This window comes from Hydra viridissima, unplaced genomic scaffold (genome assembly GCF_058129835.1).
Source record: "Hydra viridissima isolate aposymbiotic clone 2 unplaced genomic scaffold, HvirCarnegie_v1 scaffold_5, whole genome shotgun sequence".
Taxonomy (NCBI): Eukaryota; Metazoa; Cnidaria; class Hydrozoa; order Anthoathecata; family Hydridae; genus Hydra; species Hydra viridissima.
In genome coordinates, this window is record NW_028324304.1 from 15,804,472 (window position 1) to 15,827,878 (window position 23,407).

General features: G+C 29.5%; 3 protein-coding genes and 1 pseudogene across 3 annotated transcripts in view; 2 read left to right on the forward strand and 2 right to left on the reverse strand.

Moving 5' to 3' along the window:
* LOC149888907 (uncharacterized) overlaps positions 1 to 23,407 on the reverse strand; it is a 280,117-nt gene that overhangs the window by 202,958 nt on the left and 53,752 nt on the right. The gene's annotated exons all lie outside the window — the stretch shown is intronic.
* LOC145195066 (uncharacterized) lies at positions 311 to 1,323 on the forward strand. Its single transcript, XM_080072834.2, has 2 exons — positions 311 to 640; positions 1,099 to 1,323. Exons 1-2 carry the CDS (start codon positions 380 to 382, stop codon positions 1,321 to 1,323), a joined length of 486 nt encoding a protein of 161 aa, XP_079928960.2. The 5' UTR covers positions 311 to 379.
* On the forward strand, positions 1,329 to 2,060 carry LOC149888923 (uncharacterized). The gene has a single exon (XM_090087568.1). It carries the CDS (start codon positions 1,329 to 1,331, stop codon positions 2,058 to 2,060), a length of 732 nt encoding a protein of 243 aa, XP_089943694.1.
* LOC149888924 (uncharacterized) lies at positions 2,538 to 4,133 on the reverse strand (annotated as a pseudogene).

Below are 23,407 nucleotides of genomic sequence, written 5' to 3' on the forward strand. Positions count from 1 at the left end.
CAATCAACAAGTCACTAAATAGCAATAATTTTCTCTCCAAACTAACTGTCCTTTTTTACAAATTCTCTCCTTTATATATACCCCATGCTTTTCCCAAAATATCCTTCCACAAACCGTCATAAATCACCACAAACACATATTTACAATTATTGGTAAAAACTATTAAAGCTATTAAATCCCTAACGTCATCAAATGTTCTAGAACTTTCCGGAATAAACCAATTTCAAGTGACTTATAAGCAAAATGTTAACAATAAGCGCGCGCGGATACTGGCAGGCAAAACAAAATTAAAATAGCGATTAAACTATAGTCAACATTAACTTTTACTCGATAAACATAACTATTTAAAATATTAAAATCAATTATCAATAAATAAAAAATGAATATTTCAAACCCAATTGAAGTAAATCCAGAACATTTTAATGAAAGTGTTTGGAAGAAAGACATTACAAAGTTGCCTGACATTACTTGGAGAGACGTTTTAATTTTTCTCATAGACACTCCTAGTGAGTTTACAAAAGAAAATACCAAAGCATATAAATCATTGGAGGCATGTAAAACATATTTTTTGTGTGGCCATGTGCAGGATTGCTGGTATGCTCCCAGCATCAACGAAGATTATTGTTTTATAAAAACTAAGGTTATATTTTATTTTTTTATTTATTACTTTATTTGAGGCAACAAGTACAAGGTCCATAGTTGAAATAAACATAAACATAATCAGTTAATAATTTTGTCTGCATACACATGTCTGCAATAAATTTACTGCATACACAGCTGTATTTTTATGTACATATATCATATGTGTATGTGGGTACATATGTTATATGTTGGTTTTAAACTAATTTGTTTGCTCTTAATTTTAGTATATTAGTAGCAAGCGATTTTTGTTCACTATCACTATCAAATAACCTAGTTACGCTACAAGGAGTAGGAGAAATTAAATAAACATTTCATTACATCCAACTTTTTTATAATTCAAAAAATAGTTCTTAAATTTTGAGAACTACATTTTAGAGTATAGCAAAGTTGATAAAATTTGATTATATAGAAATAACTTTTCATATTTTACTGCAAATAGGTGTCATCTTTATTTAGGTTCTTCCAAGCCAGCGAGTCAGCATAAAAAGTTCCATGTATGATGTATGGGTTTGTCTTCACAAAGATGGGTGGGTTAAAAAAAGCAGCTGCACTTGTCCAGTGGGACTAGGTTCAGCTTGCTCACATATTGCAGCTCTACTTTTTAAACTTGAGGCTGCTGTGCACCACCGTTTAAATAGAGAAGATGCGCCAACAAGTTGCTGTGCACCACCGTTTAAATAGAGAAGATGCGCCACACAAATAAATTTGTTTTCAGTGAATCTCTTATCCAAGAAATCATGCAATATAAAAAAGATTTTTATAGCAAATTTACACAATACGGTAAGAAAATGGAAAATCGTGCCAAAAATACATTTTATGAGGTCCAGTTAAAGAAGCACAGAAATTTTTCGTTTATTAACTCTGGTTTTTATGTTATGGCTGATATGCCTTTTTTGGGAGCTTCTCCTGATGGAATATTTACCTGTTCTTGTCATGGAAAGGGTGTAATAGAGATTAAATGTCCATATAATTATAAAAATGGTTTTATTAACTGGCAAAGTGATGAAAAATTTTCCCTTAATAGTAATGGTCTAAAATCAAATCACCCTTATCTTTTCCAGATGCAATTACAAATGTTCGTTTGCAAAGTTACCTTTGGTGAGTTTTTTATGTGGTCCCCAGTTGAGCAAAACAATTATTTACAGTGTACTGTACAGCGTGATAATGATTTTCTTAAAGTAGTTGTTAATGTTTTGGCTAAATATTTCTTCAATGTTATTTTACCAGAAATTGTCAGCAGAAAAAGAGACGAAGGCTTTCAACATAGAAAACAGTATTGTTTTTGCATGAAACCTGAATTTAGTCTCATGATTTCATGCAGTAATGCAAGTTGTTCCAAAAAACGGTTTCATTACTCATGTGTATATATTACAAGGAAACCAAGAGATTCCTGGTTCTGTCCTCAATGCAGGAGTTAATTACTATATTTTTTTTTTTATTAAAAGTACCATTTAGTAATAACTAATATTTATGTTATGATAATGTATTCATATATTTTTATTAGATATAGTAATATAACACAATAGAAGAATGCAATATTTAAATAAAATAAGCTATTTATTACAAACAGTATGCACCTTTTGATTCTTAATTACCCACTGCAAAATGCCTAAGGCTTGTAACATATTTGCAAGGTAAACAGCTCTACAACATTATTTGCTGTATGAATCATTAGTTGGGGTCTGTAATGTTAACACAACCCAAAGGTTCCTTAGGCTTTATATAGATAAAATAAAACAACCCTTAGTTATATATAAATACAGTTTATGTAAATATTTTTAAGCAAAATGTAAATAGATTTATCAATAAAATTGATAAAGACAGAAAGATGTGGTTTATAAGGTTGTTTTTTTATTTAATTTAGATTTCATACAATTCTGCAAAATATCATTGTATCACTTTATAATGCCTTTGTTTAAATTCACAAGGGCCGCTATTACAACCATTATATCCTCTAACAGATCAACTTGTCTGATTGGCACAGTGGTTTGTAAAATTCTAAATTGTTTGACTCTGCCAATAATGCGTTCAACATGTATTCTGACATTTGACAGTTGCCTTGAATTTCCAACTTCTTGCGGACTAAATTGTGGTTTTCCTTTTAAAAATGCTGGAATGTAAAGGTTTGCTCCTTTCTCTGCAAGCTCATCTTTAATGAGGAATCCCCAATCTGCTAAAATGCAATCTCCGAAATTTATATATTTGAAAAAGCCAGATTGATTTGTTAGCTCCTTGTCCGAAACTCGACCTCCCCAACCACCAGACAAAAAAGTAATTGCACCTGTTGGACTGATACCGATTAAGTATTTTACTGTATTGTGGTGATTATAATTTGACCATGATTGAGTACGGGTTGTTAGATTTGATGGTCTTTCAATAAAAATCTCATAGCAGTCAATTATGCATACACAGTTTCTAAACTTCTTCATAAAACACTCTGGCAGGTTACTTCTTATTACACATTTACTAGGCCATTTTATTAAGGGTTGTAAGCAAATGGCTAGTGCTAGTAACCAATTTCTCAAAATTCTGGATATTACACTTTCACAGAAACTAAAACGAAATGCAATATCTTTATTTAACAACCCAAGTCGCAACTTTATAAGTATAACTTTCTTTTAATAAACGAGATGAACAAAGCTTTACATCATTTGTCCTTGTTAATAAGGAAAGAATCCATACAAATGTTGCCATATTTGGTAGCCCTGTAAAAAAATTTAAATGAGCATTGTTTTCTTTGATTTTTTCAATGCTGAAAATCAAATCCCTTTTTTTAAGTTCTTCATTTTCTTGTCTTAAAATATAAATTTCCATGTTCCTATCACGTAATTCCATGACTAATTTTTGATTTTCCTCTTTTAACAACTCTTCCACTCTCAAATCACATTGGATACCAACACTTTTAAATAAGACAGATTCTTCTGTGCTATTTCCAGGAAACTCCTCGTTTTCAGAAAACATAGATTCTTCAATAGCAATATTTTTTGTATAGCATTCTTCAGTTTCAACATATCCTGATTGTTCATTTAAAATATCATCTCCTGAAAATGATTTTAGTTTCTTTTCTCTTGATTGGTATCTTTGATATCGCTGCAATCGTTTATGACCTAAACTATTGGGTTTGTACATTAAAACTGAAGGTACATAATCTGGATGATTAAGTTCATCAGATCATTTCATTGTAACATAATAATGTTCATTTTATATTATTTACCTATAAATAATATAAAATGAACATTATTATGTTACAATGAAATAGCTGAGAGAACACATGATTACAAAAAGCTGTATAATGCAAACTAAAGTTGAACTAGTGATCACTATAAATACTGTGACTGTATACCTCAAACATTTTTAATAATACTATTTGTGTTAATTTTACCACTGCACTTACACTTAGATAAAAATATAAAATATTATGTTGAATAAAAATGAACAAATCGGAGCTAAAAATGACCTGAAACAAAGTGTTTGCTGCATACACGAGCATTTTTTTATCATTTTATCAGGCCAGTTTTCTCTATGAAGAGCATTCAGCCAAAGTTGTCGTCTGTTAAATTCTTTTGTGGAATGACCATTTGGAATGCGGTAAAAACTTAAAAACTTTGTAAAATTTCTCCTATTTGTACATCCTACTACACAGCAACTATTAGGCATTTTTTTAAAAATAACTTACAAACGTATCTAGAACTGTAATTTTAGGTGAAATAATAATAAAATGCAAGTTTCCTAAATGTTTATTGCAGAATGTTTATGTTTTTTGCCTGCCAGTTTAGTGCGCATGTCCACGGGATTGAATATTTTGTAAACATTTGAAATTGGTCTATTACAAGACGAAAACTATTTTAGATTGCAACTCCCTAAAGGTTTTTTTTTTTATTCTTTATACGTCAACAAGTTTTGATTAATTAAAAGTTATTCAAGCAAAACTTAGCAAAATTTGCTTTGCATTTCAAAATGGCTAAAAGTTCTAAACAGAGAGTTAAAACTTATCAAGCTGCTTATGGCCAGCGTGATTCCGAACGGAAAAAATATATGAATGCTGATCACCAAAGAGGCTCATCGTCAACAAATAAAACAAGATCCGGAAAAAAAAAATGAAAGAAAGAGAAAAAATAAAGGAAAGAGTCCGAAAGTATCGAATCGAAAAGAAAGATTCAGCAAAAACAGTTAATTTTTCTACCATTATGAGTGTTCAAACAAAATGGAAATTGCTCAAGAAAGTCCAAAAATCATTGCCCAAAGATCCCGCACAACGTTACGAAGTCCTAGCCACATTGCTGAATGGATCATTCAACAAAGAAACTACTCTTCCATTAAATAGCGTGAATAATCCAGCTTTAACTGAAGTAGAATTAAAGTAAAAAGGTTCTACTGCGAAGATGATATTAGGCGACTGTCTCCAAATGTTAAGGACTTTGTATCAGTAATTGAAAATGGAAAGAAGGTTAAGATCCAAGTTCATCACCTTGTTTTAACCATGAAAGAAGCGTACCAGCTTTTTAAACATGATTACTTAGATATCAAGATTGGATTAAGCAGGTTCTGTGAACTACGACCAGTAAACATTCGATCTATCGCAAATTTGCCTCATAATGTATGCGTTTGTACTTACCACGAAAATATGCGATTTGCTTTCGATTCCTTGGTGAAAGTTGATCGTTTACTGCTGTCTAACATTAAAATTGGGAAAGATGTCTCAAAAATTTGTTTGTAAGGACTCATTAAATGATTGTTTCTACAACAAATGCAACAAATGCAAAGATCTAAAGTTTTTCCAGCAATTTCTGGCCACCATTGAACCCCTTAACTTTGAAACAAGTTCGGACCAATGGCAGAAACCAAATGAAAAGCGTTACGCTGTAATCGAAAAAGTTAAAAAGTTTGGAAGTGGTAAAGAATTGATTGCTCACATTATGAGTATGAGAGAAAAATTCACAACTCATGCCATTATCAAGGGTAACCAATCTAAATATTTTAAGCTAAGCATAACTAAATCCATGAATCCATCATTGAATGTTGCTACTATTCAGGTTGACTATGCAGAAAATTTTAAGTGTTTTAGTCAGTATGAGCCTCAAGCAGCACACTATGGCCAAAATCAAATTTCTTTTTTAACTGCAGCTATCTAGCAAAAAATTCTTAAAACTTTCACCATTGCATCTGATTCTCTGAATCACACAAAGACCTCTTTAATTGCAAATTTGGATAAGTTATTGGAGTTTATTTCATTTAATACCCAAGAAATTCACGTTTTTAGCGATAATGCTACATCGCAGTTTAAAAATAAAGTCATGATGAGCGCAATAATGCACTTTGAAAAGAAATTTAACAGAATAATATTTTGGCATTTTTTTGCAGCAATGCACGGCAAAGGAGTTGTCGATGGCGTTGGGGCTACTGTAAAGCGTTTAGCAACCAACAGAATAAAGTCTGGAAAAATTGAAATCCAATCAGCTAATGATTTTGTGAATGCTATTCAAGACATAAATGTCAAAGTTCTATATTTGTCAGAGGAAGAAAAGTCAGCGCGCAATTGTGCAATCAAAATCTCTAATTATCCAGCAAGCCAAAAAAGTGAAAGATATCTCTAAATCCTATCACGTTTATGTCGGTAAGAGCCAGATCATAACGGAAAAAACTTCACCGTGACGTATTTAGTATTTAAAACAAATAAAAGGATATGACCATTTTTATTTTAAATTATATTCTTATTCACTTTATATTTTTGTTTTCCAAAAAAAACAAATGGTTTGTAAATGGAATTAAGGGGGCGTCCATAAAGTATGTCACCCAATATTTGTCAATTTTAACCTCTGCCTCCTGTCACAACCGATTAGATATACATGCACCCCTCTCTCATTAAAAGTATGTCGCATATTTCAGCACCCCCAAAAAAAAATAACACAAAACAACCAACAGCAAACAAACCTTTTTTCACGTTCTTGAAACTAAATGAAATGAAATATTTTGATTCTATCCACTTAGGTGTTTTCAAAATTGTTCGAGCAGTTTTAGCATCAAAATCTTTTTAAAAGATTTGAATGTACTCTCGCCAGCCGAATAAACAAGAGGGGACGTTTATTAATTTAAAATTTTTTTCCGAATCCTCGAAGCTTATTAGGACACCCCCCCCCCCCCCCGCTTAATAATTTTAAAGCAATATGAAATATTTACTTATTTTTTTACTTTGAGAAAAAATTTCTGTCAATATTAGATGAAAATATGAACAACCAACCAATTAAAATATTTTAAGCTTTTTAAAATTTTGACCTTCCCGTTTTATTAAACGTTATTAATAAAGTTTATTAGATTTTAGAAAAATTTCCGACCCTCCCGTTCATTAAGACCCCCACTCCCTCCCGTTTATTCAACAGGGGAGAGTAAATAGTTAGCAGCATTTTAAAAAACTAAGCCGGCACATAAAAATTATAAGCGTACAAAAATTTTTAAAGTTGTCATACCAAATGTAATTTTTTAAGTTGCTCTTGCGCTTCGGAAAATAAGCGTTAACAATTTAAAAACTTCATAAGTATCAATAAAAAATTCTGTCAGTAGCGAGTCACCAGTTACTGAAAATTACTTTTGTTAATTACTTTGAATGAATGAGTTTTAATAAAACTGCCATTCTATTGTTACATAACTCTAAAAAATCTATCACGAAATAATAGATATAAAAATTCCACGAAAATAATCGCAAGGTAACGTAAGTGATGTTACATAAGTTAAAAACCTAGTATGAAGAAAACAAGTATATCTTTCTTAGCCGGCCACCTCTGATAATTTTTTTTTTATTATTGTAATTAGTATCGAATTCTCAACATCTTGTAAAAATTTCTAACACGATCCGCATTAATGGTTTGCAAATATTCGACCTAAAAGTTGCAACACTCTTTTTACCTTGTTTTCTGCGTAACGTAAGTTAAGTGGCATTTTCGGTAATAAATTCGCCCTCTTCTGGCCAGATTCAAAACTTTTTAGCTTGTTTTATTCTTTAGACTGACAGCTTTAATAAAAATCAGCTAAAAATTTAATTTACAGTTTATATATCCAAATATTTGATAAAGTTATAGCGCTTGTAACGTAAAATAAAAAAAGGTATTGCCCATATATATATATATATATATATATATATATATATATATATATATATATATATATATATATATATATATATATGTATTTATATATATATATATATATATATAATTTTATTTAAGAAATTTTCGCTAGATTATTGATACTAGCATCTTCAGCTTTAATTACAAATTACTAATAAATTAAATTACAATCAAACTTTAACGGTAACGTAACTTTTTAATGGCTTCTTTAAACTTCGCTTTAATTGGGCTTCTTTAATATTACGTAGGCATAAAAAATATGGTGTCCAGAATTTCGTTTTTATATATTGACCGTCATCTAAATTCATACCTCCATTTTTAGGTTCGCATTTGTTGAATTGAATTTCGATTGCCTCTCTAACTTTTCTTTCAAATTTTTTGGGTTCTACTGTTTTGTCTTTACTTGATCCCATTTTATATTACATGAACATTTAATTTTATGATGCCCAATTGCAGATTGATCTAATTTTTCTTCAACAACATTTTTTTGGTGTTGTTTTGTTCTTGTTGCTATTTTTATTTTTGTTTCGCCGATGTATTTTTGTTTACACTCGCATTCTATTAGGTATACTCCGGGATGGCTATTTGATGGTAGTTTTGTTTTGTTGCGCGAAGTTAGCAAGGATTTAAGATTTGCACTGGACTTAAAGACTGCCCTGTAACCTGCTATCCTAAAGATTTTTCGAAGTTTTGGTGATAATATTGGGATCCACGGTAGTGATATAGTTGACATAGTTGCTTCGTTGTTAGATAAAACTATTTCATTATTTGAGTGTCGTTTTTTTATAACAATATTTGCAAGGTCTTGTAATTTCTTCTTTTCGTATCCATTTTCAGCAAACATATTTATTAGGAAATCGATTTCTTTATTTAAAAATTTTTTAGAGCAAATTGATAAAGCTCTATGAATAAATCCTTTAAATATTCCTTCTAAGATTTTTGGATCGTGGTATGAATTGGGCTTAACCTGAATATTTGTTATTGCTTTTTTTCGATGTATGTTAAAATCATATTTACATTTTTGATTATTTGTTATTTGGATGTCTAAAAAATTTAATCTTTTGTTTTCATCTTCCAATTCAATTGTGTATTTGATGGCATGATGTTGACTGTTTAATATTTATTGAAAACGGATGGCATTATCTTTATTTGCAAATCTTGCGTGGCTATCATCATCTTACCTGAAAAAAGATTTTATTTCTAACGGTGGATAAGAATGAAGCGCAATGTTGATTGCTTTATTTTCTAAAAACTGCAATATTAAAGAAGCTCAATTAAAGCGAAGTTTAAAGAAGCCATTAAAAAGTGACGTTACCGTTAAAGTTTGTTTGTAATTTAATTTATTAATAATTTGTAATTAAAGCTGAAGATGCTAGTATCAATAATCTAGCGAAAATTTCTTAGATAAAATAAAAAATTAGTATTGAGAGAATTCGTATTTATTGAAGTTCATATATTAAATTTATTCAACTCTCATACAAGATGTCGTCATTTAATATATATATATATATATATATATATATATATATATATATATATATATATATATATATATATATATATATATATATACGTAAATTGCTAGGTATTTTATGTATATATATTTACATAAGTTTGTTTTTTATTATGTATGTTTTTCATTTTTGCGTGTTTGTGTTCTGTCTAAGCCTCTGGCGCGGTGTTGGTTTACTCGTTAGCCACTTGATGCGTGTGTTTTTGTGTTTTGTTATGCATGATTTTGTTTTGTTTATGTATGTTTGTGTTGTGAAACAATATTGTCTAATGTTAAATCTAGCTCCTTAACTTTTAGTTTTGTTGAGCACTCTCCTTATGGGATGTATTATAATTGATGCATAATGCTGGTCCAATACTCTTTATTTTGTGGGCTAAAGGTGGTTTACCAGGAAATAAAGTTTATATTTTTCAAATTTTTCAAATTTTCAGCTTAGATTGTTTTAAGATAATTAATTATCCCTGAATTCATTTCTGAAATCTGTTTTTCAGAAAAATAAACACAAAAGGTTTATTTTCAGATTTAAACAAGGTGGCTTAAATAATTTTCCATAGCAACGGCCCCTATCAACATACTTTTTTTTCTTGTTTCGGACTAATTTTTGTTTACTTGGCATACTTTACAAAAAATTGAACTTTAGTATAATGGTTAAGTCTGTTCTATACCGAAAAAAAAATTAAAAAAAAATAAACAAACTACATTTACTTTCAGTGTTATATAAGAGATGAATAAATGACAAAGCTTTATATTTATGTTTACATTTACTAATGAAGTTGTTTATGGATTTTAGTTCTTTTATTATTTAAATATAGCTAATATAAAAAGTAATGGGAAATAAAAAAAATAATTTAAGAAAAGTGAAGAGGACATTCGCTGGTAACAAGTTCCAAAAAGCAAGTAAAACCGAAATAGTAACAACAACTTTACTAAAAAATCATGTAATGCTAAAAAGCTTATCAAATTTAAATTGAATGAAAAACAGTGTTCAGATGATTTTAATTTAATTATGTATTTTCCTATTCTCAAAGAAATATTAATGCAAGTTGTTAGCTGCCCAGATTGTCAAAATGGAGTAACCATACAAAATGATGATTCAAAGAGAATGGGATTTTCACACAGTTTGAAAATCAAATGCACATCATGTTCAAATGAATGGTGCACTTTTACAAGTAACGCTGCGGACAAAAGCACACAAAGTAGAGGCAGGAGTGCATTTGATATTAACTTAAGATTGATTATTGCTTTTCGTGAGATTGGTCAAAGGCATGAACCTATGATTCGTTTCGCTTATATTACAAATATGAGTTGCATGAATGTAAATGCTTTTCAACATAATCATAAATTGATTCAAGCTACTTATGATTCTGCTGCTAAAGATTGTATGAAGTATGCTGCAAATGAAATTACAGCAAATGCTGTTGAAAAATCCACTACCGGTGTTCCATTAATCAAGGTTTGTCTTGATGGTACTTGGCAGAAACGAGGACATTCTTCTCTTAATGGTGTAGTTACTGCTATAAGTAGCGGTTGATGTGTTTATTCATATTAAGCAAGTATTGCAGAGGGTGTCAAATTTGGTTCAACAGACAACAACATTCTAAATATGAAAACTGGAAAACAAATCACAATTGTTCTTTAAACCACACGAACTTGCCAGGGGCAATGGAAAGGATTGGTGCACTTAATATCTTTCAACGCTCATTGGAACTGTATGGACTCATATATAAGTACTATCTTGGAGATGGGGACTCCTCTTCTTTTAATTATGTAGTAGCAAGTGATCCTTACGCTGAGTATGATATCAAACCAGAAAAGTTTAAGTATATTGGACACATTCAGAAAAGAATTGGAACCCGTCTCCGTAATCGTCGTAAAGAGAAACACGGAGGGCTAAAGTTAACTGGAAAAAATAATCTGACAGAAAGGGCAGTGAATATCATCCAGAACTATTTTGGAATGGCTATTCGCCAAACTGCTAAAAATTGCAAATTAAATGATACACAAAAAATATACCAAATGAAAAAGAACATTAGAGCAGTACTTTTTCACTGTACCAATTTCAACAGTCAATCACAACGCCATGTTTTATGTCCTGAAGGACCTGAAAGTTGGTGTAAATGGAAAAAATCAGAAGATGACCAGGGAAATGACAATTATAAGCCAAAAGTTAATCTACCTATATAGGTTAATGATATTATATTAAGTGATTTCAATGACTTAAGTGATGACCAATTATTGAAAAAGTGTGTTCATGGAGAAACACAAAATTGTAATGAAGGGATCAATAATGTAATTTGGTCTAGGTGTCCCAAAAATGTGTTTGTGAAGAAAGCTACCGTTGAAATAGGAGTGAATTCAGCTATATTGAGTTTTAATGAAGGAACATCTGGTCTTAAACGCGTTTTTGAGTATCTAAATATACCACACAGTGGCAAGACTGTAACCGGTTCATTGAAAAAGGACAAGCATCGTGTTAGTAACATGGAGAGAAAAGAAAAAACTTTTATTAAAAAAAGAAGAATTCAATTAAGGGGATTATCTAAAGGCTGGTTTGATAAAGAACAAGAACTTGAAGCTAAAAAATCGTATGCTTCTGGAAGTTTTTAGAATGTTTTTTATCTTTATATTTTTAGAATGCTTTTTTCTCAATATGTCATTTTTTGCTATTTACTTTTACGTGGAACAAGATATTTCCAGATCGGTTTAAGAAATGGAGCTGAAATTTTCAGCATTTGCAGTTATAACTTAGATCTAGAGACTAAACTAAATTCAAGACATAAGGTGCTCTATTTACAGTGTTATTACTCATTGTTCATGATTTTTTCATGTAGACCCCCTAAAAAGTGGTATAAGTTATAGCAAATCTTAATATAATTAGTTCAGAAACGTTTAACGTTTAATGTTTAACGTCGTTTCGTCATTAGTTACTAGGCTTTGAAAAAGCGCATTCTCTAAATGCACGCGGCCATTGGAGAAAGATCTCTTGAGCGAATTGAAACTTTTTTCCTTTTGGAATTTAATTATTAGTTTAGATATATTACATAAAGAATCATATTAGGATAAATGATAATCGTTAAGATCATATTATAATTGAAGTAAGTATATAAAATAGTTATATATACATTTTTATTAGATAAAGAAAAAAGGATTTAAATTTTTATCAGAAAAAGTAGAAAGGATTTTAATCTTTTAAATCGTTTGTATTTTGTTTGTTTTAGCTTTTCTTTTAGCAGTTTTATTTTTGATATTTTATTTTAAAGAAGGAAAATAAAGGTATGGATGTTATTTAAAGTTATACTAATGCTATTTCCATAAAATGGTTATTACTACTTTGAAATTATTACTATTTTGATATTTCTGTGATACTATTAACTATTATTGCTCTTTTTTAGGAAATTTAGAAAATAAATTAAAATTTTGTGCCAACACTGACATGGCATGTCGCATGTTACAGAATGTAAAAGTTAAATTTTGCTGTGAAGATTACAGTTCTTATTAAAAAAAAAAAAGAAGGTAAAGAGTATTGTTCGTAAATATATATTTTGTATCTTTTTAAATTTTCTGGCATCATTTTTAAAATTTTTATTTGCACACATATAGCTGTTTTATCAATGTGTTTTTATAATAATGTAAAGTGTTTTTTTATTGTTTATGCATGTGTTGATAAGTGTTATATAATTGTTTTAAAATTGTGTTGAAATATGTATATGAGGTATATATATTTAACCTTACATACATATTTAAACACATTTATTGTGTTTATAGTTGGTACATATGTTTATATTATTTTGTTTTCAAAGTGCTGTGACTTGGTAAACGTGTAGAGCAAGATTTGTCAACTTTGCCAGCCAAGTGATATACTTTTAACAGAGGGTTACACGATATATTTTAGTGTAAAACTATTACTGCTTTAGGTCTTGCTGTTTCCAAGCCTTTATTATTAAAGATTATTCTAAAAATACATAATAATGTATTTTAATAGCATTTTGCGTAATATTGTTACTTATGTTTTTTTATATATGAATATTATCTTATTTATGTTATATTATATACATATATTAACTTATGGTGTGTGTTGTTGCTGTGATGTTTTTTTGTTATCTTTTGAGTTAATAGACATTTGGCTTAACTTCATGTTTGTGTCTGTTATTAAAAATGTTTAATAGGTAATTTTGTTAAAAATCACTGCTTTTAATCATTTAATAAAAGCAAATACAAATTATTTTGCTATATAAACAATTTGTTTTATCTCAATTCTAGTTTTTTTCTTTTTAATATTGTTTACTACATGATTTTGCTATAAATATTTTTGAATCATGATGTTCCAGCATAAATTGCTATGATCGCTATCAGTCTCCCTTCACATAATGAAGTTGCAGTTGTATTTGTTGGAGTAGTACCTGTTTCTAGGGAAGGTGTTATTTACCCAAGAGGTCATCCTCTTAAAACTCTATCAAGTATGTCTGCCAACTAAGATCCTATGGTTTATCCTCTATTTTTTCCAAGGGGTAATGCTGGTTGGCATAATCAATTGGTTCACCACCCTGAACGTGCTACATTGGTTAGAAATCATGTTACATTTTCTCAGTATTACAATATAAACTTTCAGTTACACAATTTTTTTCTTCACTCTTTTATGGCAAAAAACTGCTTCAACAATATGCAATAGATGCGTATGTTAAAATCAAAGGCCAGCGCCTTGCTTTCATCAGAAATAACCAAAACAAACTGAGAAGCAACCAGTATAATGTCTTACATGAGCATGTAAAGAATTAAATGCAATTGATAGGTTGTTAAAAGATATTTGCGACAACAACTTTTCGTTCTGAGGAAAAATCATTCTTTTTGGTGGTAACTTAACGCCAATTCCGCCTGTTGTGAAAAGAGGACAACCAGCTGAGATAGTAGAATCGTGTATAAAATGTTCTTTGCATTGGCAATTGGTGCAGAAGTTTGCATGAACTGAAAATATGAGAGCACAAGGTGGGGAAGGTGAATTTTCCCAATGGCTACTAAAACTTGGGAATGGAACAATACCTGTCAAAGAGGAGAATCCTTATAAAAGATGCTTTAAAATACCAAATCAGTGCATTATTAGGGAAAATAAATCGATTATTGAAAAGAGTTTCGGAGATGCTGATCAAAATGATAATTCTAAATGCCTGATTTTAACACCAACTAATGTTGATTCATTATCAATCAATGAAGAAGTGATTGAATGCCTGCCGGGTAAGGTCAAAACTTATTTAAGTGCTGATCAAATTGATACTGATGACCTTAATGAAAGAAATGACTTTCCTGTTGAGTGTTTGAATAGTTTAACTCCTTCAGGTATGCCACCTCATTGTTTAAAATTGAAAATTGGTTGTGTAATAATGTTACTTAGAAATTTAGATCTCAAAGCTGGGTTATGCAATGGTACTCGAATGAAAGTTTGTGCTCTTCAAAATAATTATATTGATGCAGAGGTTTTGACAGGTGTTTCTGGTGGTAAACGGGTTTTTCTTCCTCGAATTCAGTTGGCTCCATCAGAATCTAATTTACCTTATGTTCTGAAACGTCGTGAGTTACCTGTGAGATTGGCTTATTCAATGACAATTAATAAAAGTCAAACATTTGATAGAGTTGGGGTATATCTCAAAAAAACCAAGTTTCTCTCATGGTCAACAATAAGTTGCATGTTCAAGAATGAGAGCTTTTAATAGTTTATTTTTCAAAATTAATAAACATCTCATTCAAGGTGTGGTAGGTGAAAAGTGTTACACAAATAATGTTATATTTTCTTATGTTCTTAATGCATAGTCTTAAGATTTTTATTTTAAAAATTTACCGTTTGTAAGTTGTGAGCACTTTTTGTTTGTATAAATTTATTTATTATATTAATATATTTATTTATTTTTTATAGATTTTGATAAATATATTGGTTATTTAATATTGTTATAAAATGTGTTTATATGTGTTATATAAAATCGTATTTGTTTATAGTTGCATATATGTTTAAATTATATTGTTTCCATGTTTTCAAAATGGTTTGACTAGGGATTATGTTGAGCATGATTGATAACCTTGCCAGCCAAGCCATGTATTTATAGCAGAGGTGTGACTTGGCAGCATTTAGTGTCAGGCAGTGTTACTGCTTTAGAGCTAGGTTGTGTTGTGTGGCCTTTTTAATTATTCTGTAAACACAATGTCTGTTAATGTTTAGCGCAATGTGTATGAGTGAGTTTACAACCTTGATCTTTAAATCTAGGGTGTTTTAATGTCCTAAGTTTGAAGTAATTGAATAACAAATATTGAATATAAAAAGAAATATACTTTTATGTATTTATATGTTCAGTAAAAAAATAAATATAGTTAATTTTAAATTGGTTTTCTAAACTTTCCCTTTATATTTTAATTTGGTTTGTTATTTTCGCTGGATTTTAGGATCAAGAGTGTAAATATTCTATTGTTATGTGTTATTGTTGTGATGTTTTTTGTTCAAATTCATTTTTAACAATTAACACTTCATGTTGGTGTCTATTGTTAAAAATGAATGATAGGTTGTTTCATTAATGAAACTTACTGCTTTTATTTATTTACTTAAAGCCAAGACAACATTATGCTAAAAATGCAATTTATATCTTAATTTGATTTTTTAATATATATATATGTATTGTTAATCCTTTTGTACTTCGAAATAGATTTTATAGTTAAATTTTCGATAAATGTTTATATTACCTGCCATGTCAAAATAGGTTACTATAAATAAGTAAATCGATTTTCAGTATTTATGTGGTGTTTTTTCTTTTTGGTTTTTTTGGTTGTTTTTTTTTGTTATGGTCTTATAATTCCTTTTTTTTTTTCCTTTAAGATTTACGATTGACGCATACGATTTATAAAAAAAAACCTGATTACCTTTTATTGTAAATTTTTGTCAGTTAAAATGATATAAATATATGCAATTAGTTCAATTTTTAAAAATCTTCTCTATTTTATTCCTAATTATTTGTTGTACGTAACTTAGGGGATCTTTATGAACGGGGGGGGGGGGAGGGGGGGGGAGGGTTATAATTGTAGTTTTGCGCATTTGTCAAATTTCGAGTTACTTATATTTTCTAAGGTGTTAAACTAATTAATTATCTTAGTTTGCATTTGTAACACTTTTGAGGAAAGGAAAAATTTTTATATATATTAAAAAGAAAAAATTGTTATACATGTAAATTATTGTTTTACATTTTATTATTCCGGTAGAAGGTCTTCATCAAAAACTTGATAACTCTTCATAAAGATAAATCTATTCTCCTTACCACCATTAAGGCAAAAACGGGGAAGGGAGGTCCTTTATTAGTGTCAAATTATTGAAGAGAATTAAATTTCAAGTAACAAAAGGAATTTTTAATAAATGGAAGCAAATAACCATTTACTAAAAATTATTGAAACAAAGAGGCCATATATAAACATGGTCAGATTAGTGCCATAAATAGCAATAGTCAAATGGTCAGATATTTTGAATAAATTTATTTAGTTGTGTGCATTTAACGTTTTAAAGACAATTTCCTTTGTTAAAGAAACATGTATCAAGGGGATGCCAAAGAATTATTAATTCATGTAAAATTTACGTTCGCGTTATTTTAATCTTAATAATTGAAGTTCACGTTATAAAAATGTAACACGAATTTAGCTTTACTTTTCCGTCAATTTAAAGCATGAGCAAGTAATATTAATTTGTGTCAATAACTAAAAACGTATTGTTTTGAACTTAGTAATGTCGAGGAAAAAGGTTCTGCCTTACACTGATATGACCTATTTCAGTTGTAAATTACTCAAATAATGTTAAATAATTGGTAAATTATTTTACCTCCGCATATTTTTTAATTTGAAGGCGTTTTTCTAAAAGGGTAATAGTTATGGTTTTGCAACTTTAAATTGTGGAAAACAGCCACTATAAATTAACAGACCGACCATAACCCGTATTACGGGTTTCTTATTTGCTAGTTTTAATAATTGGCCTTTCTACTTGTGCAATGAACTTCATTTTAGTTCAGGAACTAGATAATGTAAGCAAGATTATTTGTGCAAAATTTCGAAAGGAAAAGAAAATCTATCTCTGAGTTTTCTTGTTTCATTCATGTGTACAGTTTAATGCCTTTTTCGGCTAAAATTTGATGTTAATTATAAAAAATTTCAGAAATTCAAACTTTTTTTCATAACTAGTAACTAAATTTCGCAATTGGAACTATTTTATTTAATATTCTGAAAAAAAAAAATAGTTTGACAAAAAAAAATATATTTCCTGGTAAACCACCTTAAGCATGTGAAAACAAATCTTTTAAGTAGCTTTAAAACAGATTTCTAGTTTTATTTATTGCTAAGATTTAATCTCATAAAATAAGTACATTACTGAGGAGTCCTGTAGGATGATACAATATTGTCTACTGTTATATATATATATATATATATATATAATAAATACATAACTTATATAGCATATATATTTATGATATCTTTGATTTTCATATTCTTGTTATACGAATATTTAAATAAGATGAATTTAATAAAAAGGCAGCGTTTAGCTAATATATGTATATATTAAACGCTGTATATATAAAACCTTATAATAATATATACCAAAAGATGTTATTAAATAGTTTATACGCTGCCATTTTATTAAATCTTTTAAATAACTGTGTGTGGCTCCAACATAAAGTGAACGTATTAAAATGAAACAAATTTATATTAGCAAATCTTTTTAAAGCATTCGCCAATATAAAACCATTTAATTAGTAAAGATTTAAGTTATGAAGTTAATTTTTTAGTGTGTATTTTTAAAACTCATTGTTATGCGGACAAACATGGAAACATACTTAAACTTGAATGTTCTCAAAACATCTATGAAGCCGTGGGCAAGTTGTCGCAACTAAATATTGTATGCGTGGTCAAGATTAGAGTGCGATTGCACGCCCTTCCCGACCAAGCCTGTTATATAGGGATGCTATAGGTGCACCTCTTGAGAAAAGACTTGATTGTAAAATTAAGTTATATAGTTTTGATGGTTTGTGTGTTAGATTTATTAATTGTAAAGATAACCAGGAAAATTATTTATCTATTGATATTTTTTTGCGATATATGAAAAAGGATTTTGGAAGAATAACACATGAGTAACATATAAAATGTTTTATTTCATACAAATCAATTACATCTATGTCTTTAAATTCAATATAAACAAGCACTTGATATTTTAATTTATCATCAATGCAATTTCTTTGCTATTTTCTTGCTTATAACGGATATATTATTTTACGATTGCTCCATAATAAATATTAAATAGCAAAACCTATCCACTCCGGAGTAATATCATATAACTTTATGTAATTTTGTAGCAAAGCATTCTGGGATGTCCTGCCGAACCATTTAAACTTTACAATATTAAATATCAAATTGTTTTTTTGCATATATCTAAAAGAATTTTGGTATTAACTATAGCAATGCCATCATTTTGTGCTGCTCTTAACTGTGGAAATTTATTTCCACAGTTCAGAGCAGCCAAAAGCTGCCAAAAGTGAAAAATACTCTAAAGATATTTCACTTTTTTGTTTTCCTAAAGACGAAAAAAGGCAAGCTAATACCAATATTTTACTTAAGTACTAATTACTTTATATTTACAATTGAGTTTTAAATTTTAATTCATTTAGACGTAATTGTGATTATCAATAGGTTTTTTCCTTTCTAACTTTTTATTTCATTAAAACTATATGAAAAGTATATTGTAAGTTTTGAAAATAAATGTTCTTTTTAATTATTAGATGTAAAAAGTGGCTCATCAACTGTCGTAGGAAAGATCTAGACAACACACCTTTTGTATTTTTAAACAAAAAGTGTTATTTGTGCAGCAATCATTTTGAAGACACAATTTAATAATGGTGAAAAACTTCTCTTACAACCAGCAATTCCTACTATTTTCAATATACCTAATCCTCCTCCATTTGTTGGTTGCAAGAGGAAACCACCAGTAGAACGACATCCAGTCCCAGTAAAAAAGCGTGATGTTTGTTTACCTGTCAATTCAAATAATAAGTCAATTGAAACAAATGAAAAACAAAGGAAATCAATTCCAACAAGGTTCAAAGGCTGCTATCAAGATTACGCGTTAAAAATACTAGATTACATAAACACAGGTTGAACATTTAAAATCCAAACAAAAAATTGCTACTAATAGTATACTAATAGAATATGCTACTAATAAGAGTGCAATGAAGGCGTTTCGAGAAGGAAAAAACTTGCAATATTCTGGGCATGTTAAAGATGTCACCTTTAATAACATTGTCGACAGTATTCGGTATTGTTACGTTAGAGCTACTGTTATTCCACAAGAATAAAAGAAAACCCATATTTAGTTTGGGTATGTTTTTATGGTTCAGAGTATGTTTTTACTGCTGAGTGTTCGTGAATTGCAGGTTACAGTTCATCTTGTAAACATGTCTTCAGTTTATTGCATTATATTGAGAATGAAGTCAGGTTAGGCCATAATAAAACATGTACTGGCAAAAAACAACAATGGGATGTACGAGTTGTAAAACGTCAAAAAATACATGAACCATGTGAGATAAATTCAGTTATTTTTAGGAGAGACTGTGAGGGAAAAAACTAGATGAAAACAACTAGTTTTAATGAATGACAACCTTAGCCGATACTAACTTTGGAATTGTTTGTTTATAATGTTTCTAAGAGATGGTTACAAAAAAGTAATCCAAAAAGACATAAAGTAGAAATCTGAGTAGGACATTTACTATTTATCAATATACGAATATCAACAACATTGTGATAATTATTAGCAGTACACTACTATGTATAATTCTTTATTTATTATTAATGTCAATTTAAATCTGTGATTATTTGCTAAAATAGAATTTCTTTACTTGGCACAATATCTTTATTTTGTTTTTTTTTTAAATACAAACTCTGAAATTGTTAAAATTTTTTATACCCAGGCACTTTGTGCAGGGCTCATGGCACTCAGAGAAAACCTGGAAAACCAGGGTAAAGTTATTTAAATTTTGAAAAACCCGGAAACACCTGGAAAATTCAGGGAACTTTTTTTTAAAAATCTTTAAAATCAGGGAAAACTCCGGAATGTTTTTTAGTTTTATATATAAATTGAAGTTATTTTGCAATATACAAATTTTGAGTTTTTATTTTAACAGATTGCTATCAATTAATTATGAAGAATTATCTTTCTAAATAAAATTTCTTTAAAATTCTAATAGAAATTTTAGGGAAACATGAATTCAGTTGCAAAAGTATTATATCCTTCAAGTTGCTGATCAAATGCTGCTGCTGATAGACATGGAGGAGATATTGACAGAGAACACTGTTTGGGAATGTTGTCATTATTGTTACTGCTACTAGTAGTGGTACAGGTACTTGATAAATGTGTAATTTTTTGTTTTCTAGAAACTTTAATAGGTGTATATCGAGGCATTGGTAATTTTATTTTACTCTGAGGAGGAGATAATTCGTATCCTTTCAAATATAACCTGGGATGAGGGGATAGCTCAGTTGGCTTCCCATATTCAAAATGATTTGCACATACTTTTGTGTTCTTATTTACAGCATATAGCTTTCCTTTTTTTTGTTGAAGGGACGACTACTTCTCTGTTAATAATTTTAGTCCATGCGGAAAAATATTTCTCTTTACAAGTAAAAAATTTTAATTCACTGAAACTTAATGTCTTCCAAAGATGATCTTTCGAAACATATTTTTCTTTGTACCGACGATCGTTGTTACAACCAAATACTGCACAACGATTTCTCTTACCCATTACTAAAAAGTGTGGCAAATAAAATAAAAAAATAGTTGTAAACCAAATATATAATAGTGGTCAACTTTTAAAAAACTATTAAGAGAATGGCAGGATATTAACGAATTTAACTTTTGTTTGCTCCCAGGCAATCCCAAAATGCAATGCGTAGTATTCATGACGTCGTTATCTGGCAAAAGGTCTATTATGAAAAACATTCCAGAGCAATGAGTCATAAGCAATTAAAAAGACGTTAAAATATAATTTCACTTTTTGAAAACAATTTATTAAAAATTTACAATGGTTGCATTAACATTTAACAAGAATTAAAGAAAACAATCATTTTAATGCAGCGATGGATTTTACTTTTAAGGGTAAGCACTATTTAATTACATTAAATGTTTTATTTAAAAGTTAAGCAATATGTGTTAAAATATGGTTTAAAAAACTGGATTAAAATTGAAAAATATTTTTTAGTTTTTAATTTTTAAATTTATACAACTTTTTGTATCCACATGTATGCAAGCTAATTTACTAACAGTGTATAGCTAAAGTACTAAGGTGTACAATAAAGAAAAGTTTTTCACCACATAATCCACAATTTTTTGTTATTAAATTTCATTTAGATCATGTGCGCTCTTTTTCAAAAATGGAGTTATTTGAATAATGCCGAACACATAATCAAGAAAAAAGAAATTCTTGTTTAACGGATTTTATTTTGAAAAGATTTTGTGTTACTGATGTAACTGATGTGACTGGAGATTCTGAGAGGTCTTCGTAGTTAAAAATTTCATGTATGGCTTCGAAATTCGCAAAAAAAATGGTCTGCAGCACATATGATGATGGAGCGTTTTAAAAACAAAAATAGTATTTGTTTAGAGGGGGCAAATGTAGAATTTAAAGTAGGTATATACCAGTGATGTACTTTTTCATCATCTAGAGATATTCAAGGACGACCAAAAAAGAACTTTGAACACTCGTAATTGAAGCCCAATGCGAAGTTCTTAAAGTATTGCTTTTACTAGACCATTCACATTAATTAGCAATTGGGGATGTGATGGGAGCTCCGGTCATAGGACATACAAACAGAGATTTAAAAACTCTGATGCTACTGATGAGTTTCTGTTTGTATTTTCATTTGCTCCGTTCAGACTGAGTGACGGTCAAAAAATTATTTGGCAAAATCCACTACCTTTATCCACGCTTTATTGCCGAGCAATTAAACTTATTTTTTCAAAAGAAACAAATCTTTTAACTACAACAGAAACTAACCAAATTTTAAAAGAAGTTTCTCAACTTGTTCGAACATTTATAAGACTCAACGAATCTTGAATTACTGTTAAACACGACCTAATACTATCAATGATAGATGGAAAAGTTTGCAATGCCTTGACTGACACAAGTTCCCAACGAAAATGTAGTGCGACTCTTAAAATGATGAACAGTGAACTAAAAGACTTAGTTGTTAAAAAAGAACATTATGGTTTTGGTCTGTCAACTTTGCATGCAAGGATTTGTTTTATTTTGAGTGCATGCTACACATTAGCTATCGTTTAGATATTAAAAAAGTGGCAAGTTAGAAGCGATGAAGATTAATTTAATCCAAAAACGTTCAGAAGATATCAAACAAAAGTTTAAAAAGCATATGGGTCTTATTGCAGATAAACCAAAACCTGGCTCTGGGAATACAAATGATGGGAACACAGCTCTCAGGTTTTTTATGAAGCCAGAGTTGAGTGGCGAGATTATGGGTTAAGACATCAATCTCATTAAAAATTTCAGCATTTTATTAAGAACACTTTCCTCTGGCTATGATATTAACTATAATGAATTTGAAAAGCTTTGTTCTGAAACCAAAACTCTTTAAATTAATCTGCATCCGTGGTACTATATACCTGTTACTTTGCACAAAATACTTGTTTATAGCACGGAAGCTATAAAAACATGCCTTCTTCCAACAGGACAACTGTCGGAAGTCTCAAGAAGCCCGCAAGAAAGATTTTCGTTGATTGCGCAAACACCATACAAAAAAAATTTACATATTTGCACAAATATAGATTTGCTCAATATGCTTTTGGTAACATCAGATCCTGTCATCAACTCACAAAGAATTATTAAGTAAGAAAACTGGTAAACTACCGTTGGAAGTTTTGAATTTAATTATCCCACCTATAATACCACCACAATTTGTTGAAAATAGAATTATGTGTGACGATGAAGATTATTTAGACATCCGATAATATTTAATTATTAATAAAATATTTTTTTATTTAACGTAGTGTAGTGAGTATATTTGTGGTGAGTATATTTTTTTTTAGGCAATATTTTATTACATTGTTTATGTTTTGAAA